Raw genomic sequence first — 25,222 nt, 5'->3', positions numbered from 1 at the left:
ACCTCCCCTTCCTTCACCTTAAAACACAGTGACTTCCTGTTTAAGGAGCATAAGAGAGGAGCGAGTCACCGAACTCACAAAGCCCGGCCACTTGGCAGCCATCCAAGAATGTGAAGCGAAACCTTGAATTTTGAAAACATAATAGACAAGGGAGTCAGCTTAAGAAAAGATTTCATCTATCAGCTAACAAGAGGCTGGGGTCATGAAGCAGGGGATTCTTTATACTTGAGAGACCGCGCTAAACATCGCGAAAATGCGGCAGCAGGTGCGGGGGCTGGGGAGCCCGGGCACGATGTTCTCAGCACGTAACAGAGGTTGCTGTTTCAAGGAGGCTCATCATTTCCTCTGACATCCTGACAGAAATGTGTAATATAGAAGTTTAGTGGTGTGGGCAGGTTAAATTATACAAGGCAGAGGAAATTATGTCACTGTGAACTGGAGTGTCGCCGCAGGCCACACCGGGTGGTGCCGCAGCCCCAGCCGTCCGGCCCCGGCACCCCCAGGCAGCCTGGCGAGCACTGGGCTCAAGGGCTCGTGTGAGCAAAGCAGCAACCCTTGGGGCGGGAACCTGGCTGTTGGCAGGCTTTGGGCTCGGCCTTTCGTAGGCTCCTCTAACTCTCTTGGGAACATGAGGAGTGCGGCCTAAGAGCCCTTGGAAACCAAGAGACGGACAAGGCACGTCCAGAGGGTGTTCTAGCAAAGCTCTCTGCTCACCACCGTTTCTCTACCCGAGGACGTAAGTAACAAAAGCACTGTTCGACATAACAGCCATGAAGATTCTGAAGGGCCTTTTAATCATCAGAGAAAGATTAAATTGCGTTCAGTAAAATCTGAGTTAAGCATATTTAACTGTAATCTGAGTCTTTTAAAATCATGCTTCTACATCTCTGTGACACATCCTTATTAGACAGCCCGGTGTGTTCCCCTACCATGACGGGTCGCACACAGCAGAAGAATCTAGATGCCAAAATATCTTTTCCCCCCAGGAAAAGCAGTTGTCTGTGCACTGCATTTTACTTGTACTAGGATTGTGGATAAAAGAAGTTAAAACTGCTTCTGCATGGTTTTGTGACTGGGCTCCCCGGCACACTGGGAAAGGCCCCTCCTCTGGCCTGAAAGGTTGCTCCTGCCTCCCCCTCCCATGGAGAGAACACATAGTTGAGGTATAAACACAGAGAAACGTGAGAAATGACAGTTATCCATGATCTTCTGACATTGTCATTAAGACAGTAGCTACTAAGCACCACACATGGCACACTGCACTTACTGGCACTTAATAAAAGGATCCAGTTAGGTGGTGAGATGACCCCCTTCTACTGATGAGAACACTGAGGCCCAGGTCACACAGCTGGCAGGCTGAGACTGGCCTAGAGCTGTGCTGCCTGGAATAAAGGGAAAGGCTGGCTGTCACCGTGCCCCTGAAGCTGCACTGCTCGCCCCTCACCCCAGCTGTTGGTGTGTGCGTGTGCGCAAACACACACACACACACACACACACACACACACACACACACACACATTCTCTCTCTCTCTTTCTCTCTCTCAGTCCTTTCTGAAGGAGGCACGTAAGAAAACTAGGGACATTAATAAACAGACCAACTTAATAGCTGCCGTGGATGGGGTGGGGTACACAGATGACCTCCTGGACTCCACCTTAAGGCTTCTCTGGCAGCCTCGGTCCCAATGGCAGGCTGTTGGGGATACTACAAGGGCACCAGGCTGCAGGGCCCTCAGCAAATCACACTTCACACTCCAGGGCCCGCCAGCTGAAACGTGCAGCCAGGTGAAACCAGGTTAAAATCAACATACAGGGCAGCTGCTACTGGGAGGAGAGGTCACCGAAGGGTGGTGGGAGAGCCTGGGAAAGTGATGCTGGGAGCTTGGCAGGGCTGGCAGGCTCTGTGCGTGTCTCCGGCTGTGTGTGCTGAATGCCTGTGGGTTGGGGATGGGGGGGGGGTTGTCCTGCTGCCCACTCCTGTCACATTTAGGCACTGCTAGTAGTCCCTGTCTCCTCAGAGTTCTCACATTCTAAGTGCTTTGGAAATGTGGCTGATGCTCGTATCACAGAATGCTTTACAGTTACTGGGCATGAATTAATGCTAAACGACGATAGGATTTCTCCCAAATTACACATGACATTCACACTAAGAGCAAATATGTTCACTTGGATAGATGATATCACAGTGAGGACAAGAATTTATAATGATGTGTCAAGATCAGAAGGAAACTCTCTTTAACCAAGAGTTCTCTTTAACCAAAATCAGAGGAAAAGCTTTGAGGGGTGGCTGTTGATTAAAACACAACAATTTGGCCATGGGCTCTGGGTATGGAATTGGTTGTGAGGGGCTAGAGGCATCAAAGCTGAAGCAGGTGAGCCAGTCTGACTGCTGGCTTTCTGTGCTGGGAGAGGAAGGAAACTAGCCTGTTGTTACAGCATCTGCGTGTGCATGCATGCAAACGTGTGTGCATGGCTTATCTCACCCCCAACATTCTTAACGACCCTGCAAGGCAGGGATTAGCATTGTGTTGGCTTTAAATCTAAGGACACTGAAGTTAAAAGGGGATAAGGTGACTGACAAAGCTACACAGCTAGAAAGTGGCTCAGCTGTCACAAAAACCAGGTTTTCCTGACCTCCTGAGCTCATGGTTCTTTGTTATAAACTGTGTCTCTACTATATAGGCCATGCATTATTAGAAGCTTTAGGGGTAGTATTGGAAATTGAGATTCCTACACTCCACCTGGAAACTTCCCACCTGGAAACTTCTCCACCAGAGTCCCCAGGCTTGTGTGAAGCATCTCTCTGCACCCAGCACCCTGGGTGACTGTGGTGTGCAGGCAGGTGGGGAGCCTCCCTCCACACTCGCCTGCTGGGAAGTCCCACACTCCTATCTAGACACCTGGCCAGGTATTACTTCTCTTCCTCTGCTCTGCAGGCTGCCACCCTCGGCTTGCAAACAATCTGATCAGATGAATGGGCTAGGGTGAGGCACAGATGCTATGAACATCTTCATTCTTCCTACTTAGTTCTCGCCATTGCCACCTGCCATATTCACGATCAAAGCCACAAGGAATGGGGTGGCCTGGGCCTAACCACAGGCATGAGTGGAAATAAAGCTGCGATTTTAGGAGCTTCTTCTCTACTCCCTAGAGTTCAGAATATGACAGGAGTCTTTACTATTGCCCTGGATTAACCCAATACTCTTCACTCACTACTGAAATTACTCGCAGGAATGTAACCAGAGCAGCACCAACATCAGCACCAAACGCATATTCCTAGCCAGAACTCAGAAATGAAAATAAACAAAGGATAGTCATAAAGGAGTAGACAGTGTATGAGAGTCTGTGTGCAGAATACGGCTGATGGAGAAGGGAAGGATGAGCAAGAGGACAGAACTCCTGAAACCTGGTCTGAGCTGTGAGGTATCTGGGGTGGGCAGGCGGGGTCCATTTAACACAACCACGGTCACAGCTATTTCAGCAGCTCCTGTGGACTGTAATGCATCTCATCACCATTTTCTTGAGTGGTGAGAATCCTTACTGAGGTTCTAGGAGGTTCCACGGTGAGGTAAGTCACCCCAGGTTCCTGATTCTAGGTCTCCTGAGTCTAAGACCAAGCCTTAAGCCTGGACCCCAGAGACTATAGGAGTGACTGAAGGGGGAAGGTTTAAACAGACCAGTTAAAACAGGGTCACCTTCACAAGGCAAGTGAGGACACTCATCCACACGTTTTTGCCATCTGTCCACATCAGAAGGTCTGGACATCTACATCCTCTGTGGCAGGCACTGCTTTTTGCCTCCTCAGATGCCACTCCCTCCATTTCTTTATTGCTAAACAGAACTCTAAAACAGCATAATGCCAGTTCCCAGGGACAATCTTGATTGATCAAGGCAATCTAGGCCTTCTTTGCTTTTCTCCTTTCCTATGCACCTAGGAATGGACTGTTCCAGCCCAAGCGAGATAAAAGGCCCTTGACCATCTACCTCTTTTGCCTTCTATATGTTCTACAAAGGGCTCTAGACTTACTTTACAAGTAAAAAGGGTCTTTGCTGATGTAACTTAATTAAAGATTTTGCAATGAGGAGGTTATCTCAGAATGCTATCACAAGTATCCTTAAAAGAGAGAGGCAGAGGGAAACCAGAAACACAAAAGAGGAGAAAGCTATGTGAAGACAGAGGCAAAGTCTGGAGTGATGTGGCCACAAGCAGAGAAATGGCAGTAGCCACCAGAAGCCAGAAGAGACAAGGGATGGACTGGAGAGAGAGTATAGCCCAGGGGATGTGATACTAAACTTTTAGCCAGCAGATCCATGAGATGATAAATTTCTGTTGTTTTAAAGCTACCGAGTTCATGGTAATGTGTTACGGCAGCCACGGGAAACCAACACAGTGCTCAGGCCACTGCCAGCCACTCTGTTACTGCAGCCGACCATATCCTAAGTTCCTGTGTCTGTCACACTCAGAAAGTAAAACTTAAGACCAATAGAGGTCCTGTTCCATTTCTGACCATAACAGGTATTTCCTAGAAAGAGCTTTTCTGGGGATCTCCACAAATGCTGGGAATTCTCTCAGACACCACCCTCCCCCAGTTTGGTGCTGCCATCTTTAGAGAGTACATCTACCATTAAAACACCCAGCTTTGTTTCCTAGGTGGTGGATGGGTGCAGCATTCACTGGACAGCAGTCACCCCAGCAGGCAGGGTCCTCAGTACCCTCTGTCCTAAAGGACCCAGGACATCCTGTGAGTACTTGGTAGGACCAGTGGAAGCTGCCTCTGCAGTATGTATCACACTTGAGGCTCTGTTTCAGCAACAGTGTCAAGAACATCTCCTATGGTTGGGAGTCCCAGACAGAGAGCATGGGAGGAGGGAGAATGGGACCCAGGAAGCTGGGAAAGGGACTTTAAAAAAAAAATCTCACACTACACAATAGGAGTAAATTCAACAGAAATTAATTGAAAAGTCTCTTCAGAAGGAAAACCAGGGCTTAGGTAGAGAGAGAACTTGGGTGAAATCTACTTAGAAATGACAAAGCCTTGTTGCCATCATCACCATACTCTGGTGGGTGTCTCCTGTTCCTTCAGAGCTCAGTGATTCTTGCTGATTCTCTCTCCACAGGGCCTTGTTCTCAGATTTCACTGACCAGTGACATGGCCATGCTTTCATTTCTTTGATCTTCCTTTATCTCTTTAAGACATATCTACTTTGGGTCCTATTTCCCAAGAAGTCTGCCTCTGGAAAGCTGATTTGGTTGTAATCAATTGATCAGCTTATGTGTATTAGGATTTAGGGGGTGGTGAAGGGTAGGAAGCAGTGGTAGGGCACCCACAGGGGTAACCAGGTGGAGGGGACTGAAATCTAAACTTTACTGAGTATTTACTGTGGGCCCTATCATTCTAGATATTCTGGATCCAGTATAAAAAAACAGAATGGCAGCAGCTCAGAGGCATGAGGTATACAGCCCAAAGTCATGGTCACAGTCACACAACACTATCTGGATACAGCTGGAATGTGGTCTCATTACCTTCCCTTTCTAGGCATCTCCCTACACCCAAAGCTTACTAAGCTTACTTAGTGTCTGACAACCACAGAGCACCTTATGACCCAACCTCAGGGAGCTGTGGCTTGGCCTGTCAGACTGCACAGTTCAGGTACTTTCTTCCAGAGTCTGGCTACCATGCATTGCTCAACCAGATACAGAATGCCTTGGCCAGTTTAAAAGCACATGTCTTGCCATGAGGCAAAGACCGCAGTCTGTTTTACTCTGGCAAAAACCATCGATGAGCACTACAATTAGCGGATAAAAATATGATGTGAAACAGATATTTGTGTAGTTTCAAAGATCCTTATTACTTTGAAAAGAAAAAACAGCACGTTTACAGCATGAAACCTGGTAGAAACCACCTGAACTGAGTGATCCAAGCTGCCATCATGGGCAGGAAGAGCCCACCTGCCCCCTGATGGGATGCACTGAGAAGGGCCCATCACTTCCATGGTATTCCTGCAAAAATGGTATAACCTCAATCAAATAAGAAGAAAACATCAGACAAACAAAATTGAAGGACAGAGAGTCCACAAAATTACCTCCTTGGATTCTTGACTTAAGGACATTATTGGGGAAACAGGTAACCTCTGAAGAAGGTCTGTAGATTCAGCTAACAGTAGGATATGAAGCTTAACTTCCTGGTTTATTTCTTTTTAAAGATTTTATTTATTTATTCATGAGAGACACAGAGAGAGACAGAGAGACAGAGACACAGGCAGAGGGAGAAGCAGGCTCCATGCAGGGAGCCCGACACAGGACTCGATCCCGGGACCTGGGGATCACGCCCTGAGCTGAAGGCAGACACTTAACTGCTGAGCCACTCAGGCGTCCCAACTTCTTGGTTTAGATATCTGTAGTATGGTTTTAGAAGATACAACATCAGGGAAAGCCAGGTGAAGGTTATTTGGGAGCTTCCTGTGTTATTTTGTGTAAGTCTAAAATTATTTCAAAATAAAAAAGTAAAAAAAAAGAAAAGGCAACAACAAAAACCCCTCTAAACACCACACGCTTTCTTAAAGGATTATCTTAGGCTGGATATTAGGTATGGTGGTAAATGCTCCTCAGGTGGGCCCTCAGAGGGTCTGAGTATCTGCCAGACAAGCAGGGACTTGCCTATTTGAAAGCTGGTCTTGAAAGTCAAGGTGGCTCAGTGTGTTATGCCTGCAGTCCTGAGTTCAGAGCCCACCCCTTGCTTTGCTCCCTGGGCCAGCTTCGTCTTTGCAGAGCAACTTTTAGCACACTTAGAGGAGATGTTAGAGGAGCAGGTTCCCAGCAGGTGTTGAGTGTGGTTGAGCTTTTAGAGGCAGACCATTTCACTTTCAAGTAGAGGAATGAGGAGAATGGTGAGAAACCTAGCTCTCTTCTCTCTATGCTGTACCCTTTCAGGTTTCTGAGGGAGATGACTGTGACGAGAAGAAGATGGTTCTGCTTGAAATCTTCTTCCTTGTCTTATTTTTGAGCCAACAAAAGCAGCCCTCTACCACACTTCCTGCCAGCAGCCTAAAACCTTAAAGCAGCCCACAGCAGATGGCTGATGTTCCAGCATCCCTGCTTTCTTCCTCTGCTCTTGTTTATGGCCTCTCGTCTCCAAGGGCCCTTCCAGTTCTGACCAGTTCTGACAGGCCACAGCCACCAGGCCCTGGGGGGCTGCCCACGCTGAGACAGCTGCGAACCCCATTGGTCTGTAGGGCCCTGAGTCCTGCATGTTCAAGGAAGGTGAACCAGCTCCCACTGGGCCACAGACCAGTAGCTCAGAAGTAGCTCCCTGGCTGATTCTGCTCTGTTTTTCTTAAAGAAAGCTCTCAGACCTTCAGATTTAAGTGAGTGACTGCTGGGTTCACTGGAAGTTAGATGCTAAAATAGTGTCACCAAGGATGGCGTGGTTTACCTGTATCCTGACCAGAGGTGTGGCAGAGTTAGCACAAAAGCACTTACCCTTGGCCTCAGCTCATTCTCTGCTTCAAGATCCTCCCTTATAAAATGAAGATTAAATATTCCTTTATATAGGGTGTTTGTTTTGATGTTCAAATGAACTCAATGTATGGCGCTTTCACACATTTAGTATAAAAAGGCTACACAACAACTTGAATGCATGTAACACTATCAAGGCATGCACTTAAAAGTGGTCAAGACAGTACATTGTGTTATTTTTTGCCACCACTAAAAATAAAGGAAGCATCCTGAGTATCATTTTAAAAAAAGCTACTCAAGCATCAGGTGCTATGATTAATGTATGGCTATATTGTTCTTAATGGTTATATTTATTCCTGAATTAGACACAGACAAAATTGCAGCATTCTGTCTGGGCTCCCATTCATGCCCACAGCTCCAACTGTCTCCATGACTCCACTGGCTCTGGGTCTCCCAGACAGTGACCTACAGTTTGGATAGGCCCTGCTTTATTAGTGGGGACAGTCTTCTGACTTCACCCAGCACTGAGTCCTAGAGGCCCCTCCATGAACTCACATTTCCTGTGTCCCTTACTCTTAGTATCCAACTGATGGCAGCACCTATACCCACCCCCTCTCCCTGTCAGATGTCCTTGAAACGAATCCTCCACGACTCCTCTCTAAACCTCACATGCCACTGGTCATTAAATCATCATGGTAATTCCACTTCAGAAAGGTCTCCAAATCTAACTCCTGCCTTTCCCATTATTTTAGTTGAGATCCTTATGACCTCAACTATTAGGATAACTTTTTCCTTGTTAATCTGGCCAAAGTTGAATTCTCTGCCAGAAATCTCTTCCAGAAAGTCAAATCTGATGTGTCTTTCCCCTACAGAAAGCACTCAGTGTGCTGTCTGGATCACACTGGATCACACTTAGCTTGCCATCATGGCCTATCTGTATGCTATGACTTATTTATATCAGCACATGTTTACAGTCACATCCATCCTCCCTCAACCATGAATCTTGATCCATATAAACAGAAAGACTCATGTTTCTCTCCATATGCTGAGCCTTTCACAGCTCTTTGCTTTTTTGCAAACAACATCCCGTTGGCCTGTGATCTTCACCATCTTTCCTCCCTAGCAGTCCTCCTCATCCATGTGTTTCAAGTAAGATCTAACTCCAATGCCTATTCTCCTAGACAGTATGCTCTGGTTGTCTGCAGTCCAACACCATGCTATTCTTCAGCATACATTATGGCGGATCTTATAATTCATCAAGGCACCTTAGCTTTCTTTTCAAAGAGAACTTTTCTCTCAGAAGACTTGTTCTATCTTTGTCAACTCTCCATCCCTAGTTCCCAGGATGGTGCTTGCCTCAGCATACAATGAGGGCTAAGGTTGTGGAATAAACCAAGAGTGAAAGTGGCTGTGACTGAGCTTATTAACTTCCAGTCTCAGTAAACCATCCCAGCAATGCTGCCCATGACAATTTAAGAACCACTGCACTGGATGCAAATGAGGTACTCTAAGATGACCACGGTTCCTTTGGACAGGTAAGTTCCATGTGGTACCCTAGACAAGGAGTGGACCTAGTGACCTGGATCCTTCTTTCTCTCAAGGTAATGAATGGTCTTTTTAAAAATCTTTATTAGGGGAGGTGGGAGAGGGGCGAGAGAGAATCTTAAGCAGGTTCCACACCTAGCATGGAACCCAATGCGGGGCTCGATCTCATGACCCTGAGGTCATGACCTGAGCTGAAATCAAGAGTCAGATGCTCAACTGACTGAGCCACTCAGGCACCCCCAAGGTGATTGTTTTATACTTGGGGATGAACACATCATCCCCTATATTAAAAGTAATAATAAATTCTGGACTACTCTGAATACACGTACATATGAACAAACGCTCCCTCACTGTAAAATCCTGTGCCCTTCTGTAACTTTTAATAGCTTAATTTAAGCAAGAGAGAACAAATCTGTGAGTACATTTAAGGTGATTCTATAAATATTTAGGCAACTATTTAATAGTTATAATTATTATATATATGCGTTCACCTTTGAGACCCTGTGATCACTTTAAAGTGCTAGCTTTGGATGATCAAAGCAGCTGGAATAGCTGGTGAGAAGCACCTTTGACTGCCTGATCCACATGTCAGGAAGGTGAGGTTATATTTTGTGGACATGTCTGCTCAACTCTCACCTTTCTAGGCCCTCAGCCCACTCCGACACCATACAGTTTACCTCCAGAATAGCACTTATGAACAACATGGCCCAGCCTTTCCACAGGCCTTTCTGAAGAATGGAACCTAAAACATAACGCAGGCTGAGCCGATCAGAGTCCTTTCCTTAGGTTTTAGTAACTACAATGGAAAAGGCTAAGCAGTGTCTCTTCCACTGGCTGAGGTTGAAAGGTATAATGCTCAGGAGGGTTGAAAGGTATAATGCTCATGATTTCGACTAACAGGAGAAACCAAGTCTCAGAAACAATCAAAATAAAGGAGACAGGCACAAAGTAGAGACAAAACACAGGGGCCACTTAATATTCTGGTCTGTGCTTCTGAGTAGAGTTGTATCTCTGCCATTCTGATGGTTTAGTTATTGCAATGCTTGCTTGAATTCCAAAAGCATATATATTTCCTTATTTGTTAGTTTGAATTTAATTTTGTTATTTGAAACAAAAAAGAATCTTAAACCAAACAAAATAAAACCCTGCTAAACATAAATATAGCCAAAGCTGTTAAAACTTTAAGAGCTTTAAAATGACCCAAAAACTTCATAAGAACTCTTGGAGGAGTTCTGTTCTTAGTATGTATTTAAGGATGTAGAGATCACAAATTTTATCTAGCTATAAAAGGTTGATGGATCCCTTTGTACAATGAATAATTGCTCTATAATTGATTTATTGGTAAATGCCAATTTTTTTTTCAATGTCTACTCTTCTTAAAGTGGGCCTACCTGTACATCACTGTAAGTTCAGGTAGGGGTGAGAGTGTTAAGTGTGACTCTACTTAAGTCAAATAAACGATCCACATATGTTGTCATGCTGTCTCCAGGGAATACATTATTTAAAATTATTGCTGCATTCTAAATAGACTATCTGAGAGGGATAATTACTTTTCAATGACCAGATCAATATTTTTGTTTTTGTCCTTTACTAGTTGAATAATTGGATCTAAGGCCAGAGGAAAAAAATCAGGTCGGTTCCCTGGAGATTGCAATCTCATGGGGAAGATCAATGTGTGTTCTTGGGAGCTCAAAGAGGAGAAATAGGCCAGGGAGCATAATCCCTTGTGTACTACCTTAATTTCATATTTCTCAATGAGAAAAGCCGTGGTGATCTAGGGCTCTTCTGATGCAGCATTTACACCACTGCCCTGAGGGTACAGGGATAATTCATTTCATGTGTGGCTTATTGAATACATCCTTGAATTTATGACACTGCCAACATACAAAGCTAAGGGGAAGCCAGCTAGACCATTTCGTCCAGGAGGGATAGATATCTTCCCAAACTTGGAAGAGAAAGAGATGATGAGGCTAGAGAGGTGGAGAGAGGTCCTTCTGTAGCAGAACAAAAGGTAATGTCCATGTTGTAGGTACATGTGATCATTCAAGGGCCCGGCACTCAGGATCCATCATAAGGAATTTGTGATGATTTCACTCTGACAAAATAGGCCCTAACCTGTGTTATTAGAAAGCAATCTTAAATTGTCCTTTTAAGAAACATGTTTCAATAGATGTTTATTATAGCCTTTCCAATAAGAATAAGAAAAGGGACGCTAAGTAATATGAAAAAATGAAACGTTTTGCGAGAGTGGCTGCTTACTCAATCTAACAAAGTCAATGCCTTTCAAGCACCTTAGAAGCACCATTTATATGCAAGTAATGTTCTACCTGCAAATGGGACTTATTACTTAATTAAAGCTCATCACAGAGCATCTTTTTTTGAGCAACATTTTGTTGGATGTTAGAATTACAATTGAAAGTGATAAAATACTCTTTGAACATTTCCTTTTATTTCTAACACGTTTTATTTCTATTCTCCATGGCCTTTTCCTATCAGCCCTCAGGCTAATTGCAACATGGCAATGAGGGGGGAGCCCAGCTTAGCGGCTAAGAGCGCTGCCTTAGAAGCCAAGAAAACCCAGCTCTGCCACCAGCCTGTGTAGGGCTCTGGGTGCTGAGCTCTTTGTAACTCAGTTTCTTCTTCTGTAAACTGGCGATATTATTAGCACCTACCTGTTAGCATTACAGTGTGGGTTAAGCGAGTCAAGATATGTAAAGCACATATAAACACTATTTAAATACTACTTGTTAATTGTCTCTGTGTGGCACAGAACACTACCGGACGTGCAGTCAGGGAGATCTGGATAAGAGGTTAGGAATCCTATCTCTGCCACCATGAAGACATTAGGTAAGTGACTTAACATTCTTGAACCTCTCACTCTGTAAGTAAGACTGGATAATCATGCCCATACTTCATCAGGTTTTTGTGACGCTTGTAAGGGAGCCTATGTAAGACATCTTGGCAAACATTTCTAGGTGGGTTTTTGAGACTATCAGGCTCAGTCCCACTGCAGGATGGACATTGTTTCTGCCACAGAGGACCCATGCTTCCCTTCCTTTATCTGACCACAGACAAGAACGCTAAAATCAGCCCAGGGCCTGGCAGGGACTGGGGCTTACCCTGGCTCTCCTTGGAGGAGGAGCTACTGCCCCCATCCACCTCTGAGGGTTGAGCATCAAGGAGAGAGAGCACTGTTAAGTGCACAAGGCAGCCAGTCACCCACCAGTCTGGGATGTCCAGGCACACACACTCACACACACATACACACACACATACACACACACCTGCAGGCTGGCTCCCCATAAATTCTTTCCTGGGCTTCTTTCTCAGAGCAAGAGAACAGCCCCTGCTGTGGCCACCCCCCTGTAGCACCTCTGTGCAGGAAGTCAGGGCCCTTGGGCTCCCCATCAGACGCCTGCCTGAAGCACACACTGGAGCCAGGGAACTTGCCTGAGAAGCCAGTAAAATTTTAATGCACTCTGTAGTGCGGTCATGTCATACTCGGTTATGGCAAATAATCCCAGATGCCTGCAGAGGTAAAATGGAGCTGTAATGTGCTTGCCTCCTAACCCGAGCTGACAGCAATGATGTACGACTACCATTAGCGGAAAATATCACTTCAACTAACCCATGATCCAGCTCCGCTCAGGGTCACATTATCCATGAGGAACAAATTACACTCCCAAAGTAAATACAAATTTTCTACACGAAATGGGTACAAAAAAAGGGAAGGGGGCAATCCGTTCCCTTCACCAGCACACTGCTGAGTGACACAGATGATAAAGGACAGGACAAATCATTGGCTGACAGAGAGCTGTGCCATAATCAGCTCAGCCGGCACGCACTCCAGCCGATAAACACTATATTCTCCCCTTAGTGGCAAATACATAATCTTTAACACGGACATGACTGCTTCAGATATTTACTACCATTCAGGTGGCAAGAACACCCCACACAGCACTTGCTGCTGGAAAAGGAGAGATCCATGGCCTTGATGAACCCCAAGACCCTCTGCAAAGTTGGGAGTCAGTGTCAGGGGATGGACAAGGGGTTCTTTAGAAGACAGATGACAACACAGAGTGAAACTGCCTCACAGGGTGCGGCTCAGGAGCCGTGTTGATCTCATGGTCCCTTTTCCTCTGTGCTGATCATGTGAGGAAAAGCCTGGAGAGAGCATAGGAGATGCAAGAGGCTCTGGACCAAAAGCTCAGAAATGAGCCTTTGTTCCAGGCCCTTGCTTCCCCACACTGCCTGGGGAACTGTGACAAGTCCCCTTCCCCCTTTCTGGGACTTCGATAATCAACAGAGCAACCTCAGGTAGAACGCTCATATTTAGAGGGCACCTAGTAAGTGCTGAGCACATGGTAGGTGTGGGGTACTTGCCAGGAGTCTATGGTTTGATAAGATATTAAAGGTGAAAACACAGATATGCCCTAAAGAAGGCTGAGTTCCTTGGGCAGTAGTTCGTGCTTAGTCTGCTCGTTGGTAAAGCCTGCATCCCTGATTACTCAGGGTGGCCCACAGGTGGTTTCTGCCACTCATCTAGAAGCGTCGAACCATACACCTTGTAGATTTCCCTTGTAGTTGGACAACTGCTTCCCAGGTTAAATTTACAAACTCATGTTTCAGAAGAGCTTGTACATCTGGGTTGCCAGTGAACCCAAATTGTATTTATTAAATATTTATTGAGTAACTGCCACGTTTAAATTTTTATTTATTTTTTTAGACATTTTATTTAGGGATACCTGGGTGGCTCAGGGGTTGAGTGTCTGCCTTCGGCTCAGGTTGTGCGATCCCGGGATCCGGGATCGAGTCCCACATGGGGGCTCCTGTGAAGAGCCTACTTCTCTCTCTGCCTATGTCTCTTCTGCCTCTCTCTGTGTGTCTCTCATGAATAAATAAATCCAAACAAAAACAAAAACAAAAAACTACAAAAAACCAACAAAAAAAACCCCGCATTTTATTTATTTGAGACAGAGAGAGAGAGAAAGAGAGAGAACGAGGGGGGGAGGGGCAGAGGGAGAAGCAGACTCCCCATTGCGCAGAGAGCCAGATGTGGGGTTCAATCCTGGGACCCTGAGACCATAACCTGAGCCAAAGGCAGATACTTAACTAAGCCACGCAGGCACCCCCATGTTTGAATTTTTAGAAGTTAGTGGGGTTGTGAGTGAATAGATAAGACAGTCTAGGTCTCTTCTAGCATTAAGGAGGTCTCTTCTAATGTTAGAAGAGACCTAGAAGAGACTTGGCCAAACTAAGCACGAACTACTGCTCAAGGAACATATAGCAAAGGTTCTCAGGTGGTACTTCTGGACACATCCCAACTTGTCCTGATGCACAGGGAAGCAGCATGTAATAGGAAAAAGAGCCCTGATCCTGGAATTTTAAGACATATTTTAAATCTGAGCTCCATCACTTAACTTCATCTTCAGTTCTATTTTCTTTATTTGTAAAATTAGGACACCTACTTGAGAAGATAAGATCCTTGAAAGGATCTGTCACTGAGTTTGGCACATTGCAGATGATCAACAGTGTTGTGTATAAATATACATAGAGATCCCCACAATAAATATTTAAACAGGTCATATAAAATGACATTTGTGAAAGTGTTTTGAAAAATACAATGTTCTCTCCATTGTGAAGTGGCATTTCCTCTTCTTAGTTAGTTATAATTGACACTAATCTCATTGGTTTACAGCCCCTAAAAAATGAACAGCATCTACATTTTTAGGGAGGCAATTTGATCTTCCCAGCTGCAGTTTTGATTAAAGAAAAAAAAAGAAGAAAAGTAATATATATTCATCTACTAAATTTTGGGACTTTTAAACATATAAAATTTGGCTAATTATGAATACAGCCTAATACAGAGATTTTATTATCTTTATTTTACCTAGAATGACAAAATTATAGGGAACAATGAACTGCAACTGTATTACCAGCCAGAAGTTGCTAAGGGGGATTAACTGAGATACCCATACACACAAATACACATGTGCATGACTAAAAAGAGATTCCTACATCTCTTGTAGGGACAGAACACTCTCTAACTGGAATACAGAAGAAGACAGACTCTTTTGACAACCAGAGAGTAACCCAATTCAGGTTATACTCAATGAAAAGCCACTTGCACAGAACATGTTGTTAAAGGCATCACTAGGACAAATGCTTCTGCCTATGACCTTCCTGCCATTTAGGTAGCTCAGGGTTCATGGTCAATTTCATGAGGATGAAAGCCATCACCTTCACCTACCTCCTCCTTGGCCTTGTAACCTTCCCTGAAGGTAAGCTGTAAAATCCAAGTCAATGGTTCATTCTAAGAGAAAGCTGCTCACTTTTGCTCTGGAGTTATAGAATCATGAACTCAATCCCAAGTATTTTCTAGAATTTCAAAAAGAATTCCTTCCAGAGGCCAAATAAAATTCATTATCAATCAAGTGAGTTCTTAAAACACAACATGTAAGCTAGCTAGCTTTTCACTAGTTCCCAAGCTTTTCTAAATAGTTAGAGTAACTGAAGAACACAGATTAAACTAATTTCTCTTTTCCCTATCCACAGGGGCACAATGACATACATAACAGGGCCAGGCAGCTACAATGTCCATGTTAGTTCATTGGCAGATACTTGAAAAAAAAATAGTGGCTACTACGAATGACTGAATGAATGGACCAATAAAAAGATAATAACCTTGTTCAGACATTAGGCCCATATGTAAATTTCCTTACATCTGATATGTAGATGAGCTGCAACCTACCTACTATGTTTATTCCCTCTTAGGAATTAGAGAAGAAAGAATGGAGACAATTCTCATATAATCTTCTTTCTACACTGGCCAAAAGAAAATACAATCGTTATTAATTTCCCTCTGGGTCTGCCATGTTGTTGGGGCCTAGGTAAATAGCTACATAGAAAATCAGGATATTCAGTATTAGATCATTGAATCCAGATCTTGCCAATCTTACAGATGGCAAAACCAAGGCTCAGCAATGCTAGATAACTTGCCCAAGACCCCACAGCTCATTAGTGTGAAATAAGAAGCTAGGTCTGCTGAGTATCCTTCAAACCCCCCCCACAATGAACAATAAAACGTCTAGAACATGTTCTTTCCTCTCACCATTCATTCTAAGAAACAAGAGTTTACCTAAAGATGTCTGACAAATTTCTAATAACTCAAGTATTTCTTTTACTGATTTATATTTAATTGAAAAAATCTATATAACTTCTTTTTTTTCAGGTATATGGTGTGGTAGTAATGGATAGATAGACTACATACACATCCATTGTCAGGGAAGAAATTTCTGGTTTGGCATGAAAACTCTATGCTATGAAAAACAGAAGAAATTACTGAGAGTCAGGATTTAAAATAATCTGCAGTAGAAATTTAACCCAAGGATGGTATGAATAGGAATTCTGGATGGATACAATGGAATTGAACCAGTTGGAAATATGACGATGTTAGAAAAAAACAATAAAATGTCATTTTGACCTGGACAGAATCTTGGAGGGGCTAAGTGGATTGGCAGTATGGAAATCAGACACCCAAAATGGAAAGCTCTTGAAACTTGGCCAAAAATCGTAGAAACTGTACAAATATGCTAGGAAATTTATAAATGGCTTAAAAGTATCATATGAGAAAATAAAATTGTAAAGGAAATCCAGAAAGCTGAAAAAAAGAGTACCTCTTTGCTGCAGTCCAGGAACTTAAACCCTGAGGTTGATATGAAGCACTTCAGGTTCGGGGATCAGTTCCCGAACTGTTTCACTTACCCTCTCATTTGGAAATGGATATCCAGGAAAGGAAATGCCCATTTAGCAAAATAATGAATATTACTGATTGCCTAAGTTGTGCCAGGTACTCTGCTAAGTGCTGGGGATAAAGAGATAAGAACATGGGTCCCTGTTCTTCCCTTGGGCAATGGTTGTTTGCTTTGCTGCTATGAAATTGGAAGAGGGGAGAAGATTCCTTTTTCTAGATGCAAAATGCAACAGTGTCTCTCATTGTCTCCTGATCAGAACATGTCCTGTTTCAAAACTGAGGACTGGGGTTCTACAAGCAACAGCGGGGCTTTCTGAGCTTCTGGAATGTTCCTGAGGGTGCACAATCTTTACCAAGTGTGAATCGTGGACAATCAAGGGATGGGACTCTTCCACTCTAAGCACAAGCCACATGCCCAGTCTCCAGTTTGACATCTCAGCAGTTTCTGACCCTTCAGAAGCCAAATGAGGTGTTTGGTTTGTGTGGAATTAAGAACATAAACCTCTGCTGATTTTCTCACTGCTTTTCTTAGAAGCTGCCCCGCTCCCACACAAGTGAGCACAAAATGATCAAACACAACACATTTTAGCATGAATCAAAAAATTGGAATGCACCAAAAAGTGTGTGCATGTGGGGGAGGGGGGAAAGGAGCTGACGTAGAGAACCAAGAGTACTGCATGTATGGTTGGCAGTGTCCTAGCAGGCTGGCCCGGGTGGTCAGGAGCAAGCCATAGGAACCAAGTAAACTTCTGTGGGTGTTAAAACCCAGAGAGAGGAAAGTGCCATCAGGGTCATGTTCATGGCTACGTTAGGAAAAGGAGTATGATTTGTATCTGGAAAGAGATTGCATTGCACTGCATTCCTGTGTATTTGTGTATCTAAACATAAGAAAATGGGTGCACGTACACACATAACACCTCTGTAGTTTTCAAGTCTTTTTTCTGTGCTGTCAAAATTTTAAGAGCATTGAACAAGGGGAAAGTAAATGTTTATCCTTGATACTTGCTATAAGGCAGTGATTCTCAAAATGCATTGCATATCAAAGTTATCTAGGAAGCTTTTCAAAAAATACTCATGCGATGGCCCCATAGATACTGACTTGGACCCACTCTCCTGCGAGGGGCACCAGGAACTGACAGTGTTTGGCATGTGGAACAGGGCTGTACAATCCACTGAATTGACCCTTGCAGGACAGCACGCTTACTCTTGGCTCCTGGCTGTGCCCAGAGGAAAGCCTGATATCTGGAAGAAGGGGTTTAAAAATCATGGTATGGGGATCCTTCCAAATTTCACAGTACTTCCATTCAGTTTGTAACAGGATGTGCCCTAGGGGGTGAAGGCTGAGCCTTCAGGCTTGAGTAAAACACACATGCACACACCCTTCTCGTCCTCTGGCAATTTTTCTGGCAGATCTTGAGCTTTCTGAAGAGGAGGATGGTCTTTCTCATTTCCCAAGTGAGTCTCTTACTTCACCCCAAGTAAAACTCACGAGAGCTAACATTTCTGAGCACTTACTATGGACCAGGAACTGAGCCAAGTGTCTTCATTTCATGGTTACAGAACTACAGGTGGAGCTGTTGGTATCCCATTTGGGAGGTAAGAGCACTGGGGCTTGTCCACTGCTACAACGTAGCAAAGCAGTCAAGCAGGAGCCATCCGACTCCGAGGCCTAAGTCCTTGACCACTGGGTACGACGCCTTCCAACCAGCTTTGTCCTGTGGCCACACAGTAAACAGGAACTGGATGGATGGAGAGAATTACTTTCAATCTCTACATTAATTTCAAATTCAAGTAAGGCACATTTTCTTAGTGGTAGAGGAAGAGAAGAAACAAGAGAAAATAGGCCGGATATGTGGACATATGGATGCTGCCTCTTTGTTCTCATGATACCAATTCATTCTGAATCGGAGACTGGAATAATCGTTTCACTTGGAGGACTAAGGTGCAAAGGGCTTCCTCCTCTCTTTACACTAACTGTAAGAACAATCCCACACTGAACATGTGGCACCTTCACAGCCTTCTCTAGCCTCCCACCTGACGCCTACCTTCAAAAAGTCCTCTGGGTTCTTTGCCACTTATGCGAAGCGTACCCTTGTGGCCTGGAGGGGGACTGAGAGGTGCTTCACTCAGTGCCTCATCAGAGCCTTTTCCACGCGCAAGTGTGTCTCCTGCATGCATGGAAAGCTCTGCTTTTTTCGCCCCTTTCCCAGTCACTTCCACATTAATTAGTAAGGGTATCATTTTATAAATTACAGCTTCGTATCAGAGCAAAGCAGAGTTTATCTTAATTCAGCTGTGTGAAATACAGTACCCTAATTTTAGACCGCCAGTTCTGCAGATCCCTGTGGAGTAAGAGAATGACAGGTCTTCCGGAGAGAAATCCCAGTGGGTCCCTACAAGTCTCACTTTTGCCTCCAACAGCATCCCTGGTGAGGCTGCTGAAGGGATCCCTGGACACTGAGTGGCATCTTTTTCACCATTAGCAATTCAGATTTGAATGCGAATCCTCCAAGCAGCAGATGAAAGCAGCCCTGGTTAGCTCTGGGGCTCGGAGGGGGGCCCAGGCAAGAGGCTCTGGCACAGAGGAGGCTGACAGGGGCCCAGGCTCTGGCGCGCAGCAGAAGTCTGGGAGGATGGTGTTAAAGTCGGTGATAAACACCAGACAATCTCAGTCCAAGAGGGGAAGCCTGGCAGTCTGAACTGTAACAGAGCCAAGCAGGCACGACTGCAATTACAGTCTTGATTGTTCCTGCTGGGAGCCCTCTGGAGGAATACTGGGTGGCAGGGCAGGGAGATGATGGGAGTGTGGCTGTGGAGTAGCTCCCATTAGGAAGAGGGCTTGCAGGGCCACCACGCTCCACGGGAAAGGCGACTAAGGTGGCCAGGGCCGGAGGGTGTGTGTCCGCAGAACACTCCTGATGGCTCTCCCCTTGCCAGTGTCACCCATCTGGTGTGGTTGCTATAAACATCTCTTTATTCTCCTCCATGGCCCTAAACTCATCTCCATCTCTGAGTGGTGGGCCCTAACTCCCTGCCCCTGGTATGACTCTGCTCAGGTGCTGTGGTGCTTCCTACACTCCAAGCTGGAAATGGGGCAGCAAGGACATGGGCATGCTGGTGCTGGGGAGGGACTCATTGGGATGCTGTCAGTGTGTGGGAAACACTGTGTGACAGTTCTGGATATTCTAGGAATTACAGAGGTAGGTAATCCTCTGGACAAGGGGTGCTAGATACCTCCTGAGGTTCTGAGGTAACTGGCCCGGGGTTAAGGCACAGGCACCAGGATTTTTACGGCCCCCCTAGGTGATCAGATGTGCATTCAAGGTTGAGAACACTGATCCAGACACCTATGTGCAACACCACCCTGGACAACCTCATCACCTTCTACCGCTGCTGGAGACCGGGGGCACTTGTGGAATTCATACTGCCTTTTAAATAAGGAATGTCCATTTGGACATGGAACCCAAAGAAGGTTCATCCCCTTGAAGAAGTGCCACTGGCTTGGAAAGTGAGATCAACCATCACCTGTAAGAGATCTCCTGGAATGGCCAGAAGTGCCAGTCCCTCCCTGAGTGCCTATGATGGCCGACAGAATGACGTGAAGACTACCATGTGGGAAGGCTCCAGGGCCAGAGGGCACACCTCAAACGCAGAACCTCTGCTGCTGTCCATGCACCTCTGGCACCCATTGCATGCCGGCTCCCTGAGGTACTTGCAAGGAGCTAAGACTCCCAGGGGCTGGAGGAAGGAAGCTCCTACTTGTCAGTTAAACAAAAGAATAATCCACAGCCCCCTTTGCAGTGTGTACTTTCACTGTCATCCAACAGCCCATTACCATGTCACAGCACAGCGTACCCTTCCATAGGTCACTTTGTTTAAAATGACATGGATAATGCACATGTCAGCAAGCTGACAGTCCTGGCCGTCCTTCAGAGATAAAAACCTCAAGGCGAGAGCCTGTTCTTATCTAGGGGACATGCATTGGTCTATCATCCAAGTCAGGCAGAACATGATTTCTCCAGAGAGCACTTTTTTCATTTCCTGATTTTAAGGAAATCAAATAAGCACCATTTGTCTTCATCTGAATATGCTTGACCTGCTCAAATGATGATGTCTCGCATTTTATAACAGGCTACATATGCTGAATTCAAATTAACGACAGTACAGAACAAGAGCCTTTAGATCTCTCTTGGAGGCTGGCAGCAGAGAAGGAGGTAAGATTCTGGGCTTGATGGGAAGACCCCACCAAATACTAACTGCAGGATTCTGAGTAAAATCCACAAGCAAATAGGAGGTGAAAAGCACAGAATGGGGCTCAAGAAATTCAGCTACACAACACAGAACCAGAAGCTAGGGAGGGGACTATTGGTCCCTTCCTTTGGATGCTAAGCAATATAGAAACCGTGATATTCAGTTAACTCTTTTTGAAATACATAAAGTAGGAATAAAATTAGGAAGAAATTTGGCTGGGGGGTGGGGGTGGGGTGGGACAGCTAGAAAGACCAAATAAACAGACGAACAATCCCATTGCTTCAGACACAGACATTCACTTTACCAGGCTGTGATCCAATCTTCTGAAAGCTCAAAAACTGAGCTCCTTTTCTTGATCCATGTTGAACTGGATACACAGAGGCTGGAGGTTATCAGCCCCCAAAGACAGTATGTACCTGTAGGAAGAACCGCCCTTCCACCTGGCCATCCACCTGGACGAGGAGAGAGCTGCTCTCACCTGAGTTCTCCTACCCACCTCTCACCCCATGATGAGAGTCCTAGAGCATATCATTCATATTTCTATCAAGAAAGCCAGTATGTACAGAAAAGCAAGAAGAAGCATGGAGGTCAGTAAAAGAAATGGAAAAAATGACATTTTAAATACAGACTGGCAAGTTTAATATCCCATCCAAGGATTAAAAAAGAAACATCAGATGGTTATTAAAATAGTTTCCTCTTTTAAAATCTATAAAGTGAAAACCTGATGTTACATATACCCAGTATTAATGGATATGATTAAAAAAAAGTGGACCTCACAAAGTAAACACATTATTTCTTATCATAGGAAATGTCACTGTGTAAATACAACTGGTCTTTGCAGAACAGAAAAGGTATGAGCAATATGAAGCTGGCATTCCACCACCCTTTAACTGTGTGGGAGAACCACGGTGCTCAACTGTTCCCACAATCGTGTGTGTGTGTGTGTGTGTGTGTGTGTGTGTTGGGGGGGTGTCTTACCTTTTCTTCCTGGTCACTGTCACTGTCACACTGAAAAGAAAAACAAGAGAATAAGGGTTAGTGCAAAAGTGGAGTAGATTTTTGTTTTTGATCCAGAAAATAAAAATAAAATAAAGGGAAGACAAGTAAAGGAAATAGGAAATGTTGCTTGAGCTGTAAAGAATTTCTTCAGCTCAAATGCTCATAAACCAAATCAGAAGCAAAATGCTGAGAAGTTGCTTTGTTGACTTTATGTGATGCCTGTGCTCTGTGGTTCTTCTTGTGGTCTATGGACAAGGTCTGGCAAGATGCTCCATCACAATGGTGAGCACCCTACTGCACGGGAGAGGGGATGCCCACTGAGCAGCCAATCTAGCAGCAGGATTAAGGTGAATCAGGATCATTCAGTGGGATTCAGAGCAAATCAATATCTTAATGGAGACCTTCTACCTACAGTTAATGTGAATGGTTGTATCTCTCCCGGTGCTTTTACACAGAAAAAGAGGTAAACCTCTGGATGCTGAGTTCTCTCATTTGGACTCTGAAGGAAGCAGAACATTGTGATGGCTGCCTTTTCTAAGGCTTAGAGGCCCAGAGAAAAGAGGTAATATTCCACTCTAAGGACAAGAATAAGTCAAGGAAGTAAATTAATAGTATGGGCAAAGAAATTTGTTTTAAAGCAGCAGGCTCAGATCATAACTAACAGATCCCAAATTCCAACTGGTGAGCTAAGTTTGGGATAACTAGCGAATGAATTAACTCAAAACTCTGGCTTCCTCTTTAGATGTTTAGTGGGGGGGGGAAAAGCACATTTTCTTTTTTAAACCAAGATTGTTTGTTATTCATTTGATTGTAAAAAAAAAGGAGGGGTGATGTGTTTTGTCAGAGTGAATGCATAGCAGATAAATAAATTCGTTCATTCATTCAACAGCCCTTGATAAGTACTGCCAAGCTAGACGGATATTCAACCAAGACATAGGACTGGCTCTAGAGTAGCTTTCAAGTCAGCAATAGAGAAAACTAGAACACAAGCACTGAGCAGAGGTGTGGTGGGATAAGAGCCATAGTCCATTTGATGACTCTTCCTGTGGGGTAGAGGACAGACCATGCACTATGGGAGAAGACACAGGTCATGGGTGACCAGTTTGGCAACCATTACAACGCTGTCTAAACCAGCATGATGCATGGCTTAAGAAAGGGAGGAACAGATGGCACAGCAATTCTGGAGGTAGAAGCAATAGGACATGGTAACACATGGATATGAGAAAGAAGGAAGAGAGATGAGTCTAGGATGATGCCAAGGTTTTTAGTGTGGCCACCTGGACATGTGCGTTGGTGTAGCTATGGGCAGAAACAGAAAATAAATTTGCTTATACAACAGCTACTACTGGCTAGATACCCACAGTTATTCACAAACCCCTTCTCCCTAATCTATACCTTCTCCTGACATTTTGAGATTTGAAAAAGCCAGGTAGTCTCTCTTTTCCAACTTCCCTTGCAGCTAAGGGTGGCCATAAAACACATTCTTGGCTGAGACTTGAAGAAATACCTGCTGAGGGCTCTGAAAATTTTTTCTCTTCTAAAAAAGAAGAAAGAAGAAGGAAGAAGAAGGAAGAAGAAGGAAGAAGAAGGAAGAAGAAGAAGAAGAAGAAGAAGAAGAAGAAGAAGAAGAAGAAGAAGAAGAGCAGCAGCAGGAAGCACTTGCCTCTTGCCTTTGAACATGATTGTTCAAGGATGTGATGTCCAGATCTGTGGCAGCCACCTTGCAAAAATGAGGCCAAAGGTCTCTGTTCAAGAACAAGATGGTGGTGGTACAATGGAGACACTTGAACCAACCTAAGAGCAGCCTGCCTCTGGACATTTTTGTTCAGATAACAGTAAATTACCCTATGATTTAAACCATTGTTAGAGTTCTTTTAATGAGAGTAACAAAAATTTCATCCAAATGGACATCTTGCTATTATAAGATACAACTGGGGCACTACTTCCTCTTTCTAGCTTACCCTCTCTGCACTCTAAGTTTTAGGAACTCACATTAAAAACTAATAGACTAGAAGGTTCTAACATTTTCTACTGTCCGTGCTGGCTTCTCAATTCCATAGGCTATCAGAGTTTTAAAGACAGTGCTTTAACCAAGTACGACTACATTGTTTGCAACCAGGCTTCCAAACTCAGAAGGTCTGAACTTACTTTTGCCTGATGAGTGATTTCTCTATTGTAATAAATCAAAAGAGGTGAGATAAAGACTTTGGAGGCCTAGAACAACAGACAGATGAGGTTGTCTTCTCCTGATTGTGATTTTTCCATTGCCTTGAATTAGGGCTTCCTTGAGGTTTTTAAGTTCTGGGCACATTTTCAAGAGTGACAAAGCATGATTCAGGTGGCACATGGAAGAAAGAAGCATATTTTGCCAGGCAGGCTCATCTCCCCAGATATCACAGCCCACCTTCCGAGGTAATCAATGACAGCTGAAGGCTATGGCACAGCCCTTACCCATGTCCCCAAGGACTGGTGTACGGGGGAGGGGGGGTGTCAAAGGAGTAGGGAGGTTGGGAAAGAGCCACCATTGTCCATGCCCCCCACCCCCATGACCAATCCTAACAGCAGTATGTCCCTGGGAATGGTTATTTCTATCAAAGTGTTAAGCTTTCTGCTTTCCAACAGTCCAGTTCTAATTTCAAGGTCCACTTAATTCTGCATCAAGTAATTACTGATATACCCAGAAGCACCTTGTCTCCAGAGTTAAACATATGGTGGAGAACTGAGACCTACTGGTATCCATTATGGAAGCAGCACGGATGCCAAGCCGATTAAAAATGCTCAGGCTCCCCACACAACATGCCGGGTGAGTGACAGCTCCTCGACAAGGCCAGTTGCAGAGTCTGCCAAAACAGTCTCTGCTGCACTGGGGCCCACATGGTGCGCTGAGAAAACAGTTCCATTTCTGGTATTAAATTCCCATACTGACCCGAGGACTTTGCCGTGAGCTCAGCAGGAGCACACCATCCAATTTACAGCTCTGCTCTCCGGAGCCTCGAGTGCCAGCCCCTGGCAGAGACGAATGATGGTCAACCCCTCCAGCTCATAAATTATGCAAAGGCAATAAATGCACTCAGCAAACAGCGCCTAACGTTTGCCTAGCCTGGCTCCTAACACACTCTGTAAAAAGCCAGAAGCTCGACACATACAAGAGGTCTATTCCACTCATAAAGGGGGTTTGTTGACAACTCCAGACGGAAAGCGAGCCACAGTCCTAAGGAGTC

The 25,222-nt window shown here is 44.7% G+C and overlaps 1 protein-coding gene across 12 annotated transcripts in view; it reads right to left on the bottom strand.

Annotated features, from left to right (window-relative positions):
- AUTS2 (activator of transcription and developmental regulator AUTS2) overlaps positions 1-25,222 on the bottom strand; it is a 1,127,680-nt gene that overhangs the window by 301,637 nt on the left and 800,821 nt on the right. For all 12 annotated transcript variants that reach the window (XM_077908303.1, XM_077908300.1, XM_077908299.1 and 9 more), the window contains one exon: positions 21,981-22,010. In XM_077908303.1, coding sequence (XP_077764429.1) covers positions 21,981-22,010 — 30 coding nt within the window. The remainder of the gene's footprint in view (positions 1-21,980; positions 22,011-25,222) is intronic.

The sequence above is a fragment of the Canis aureus genome, chromosome 8 (assembly GCF_053574225.1).
Source record: "Canis aureus isolate CA01 chromosome 8, VMU_Caureus_v.1.0, whole genome shotgun sequence".
Classification (NCBI taxonomy): Eukaryota; Metazoa; Chordata; class Mammalia; order Carnivora; family Canidae; genus Canis; species Canis aureus.
Note: the sequence above shows the minus strand (reverse complement) of the source record. Positions and strands in the feature narration are given on the sequence as shown.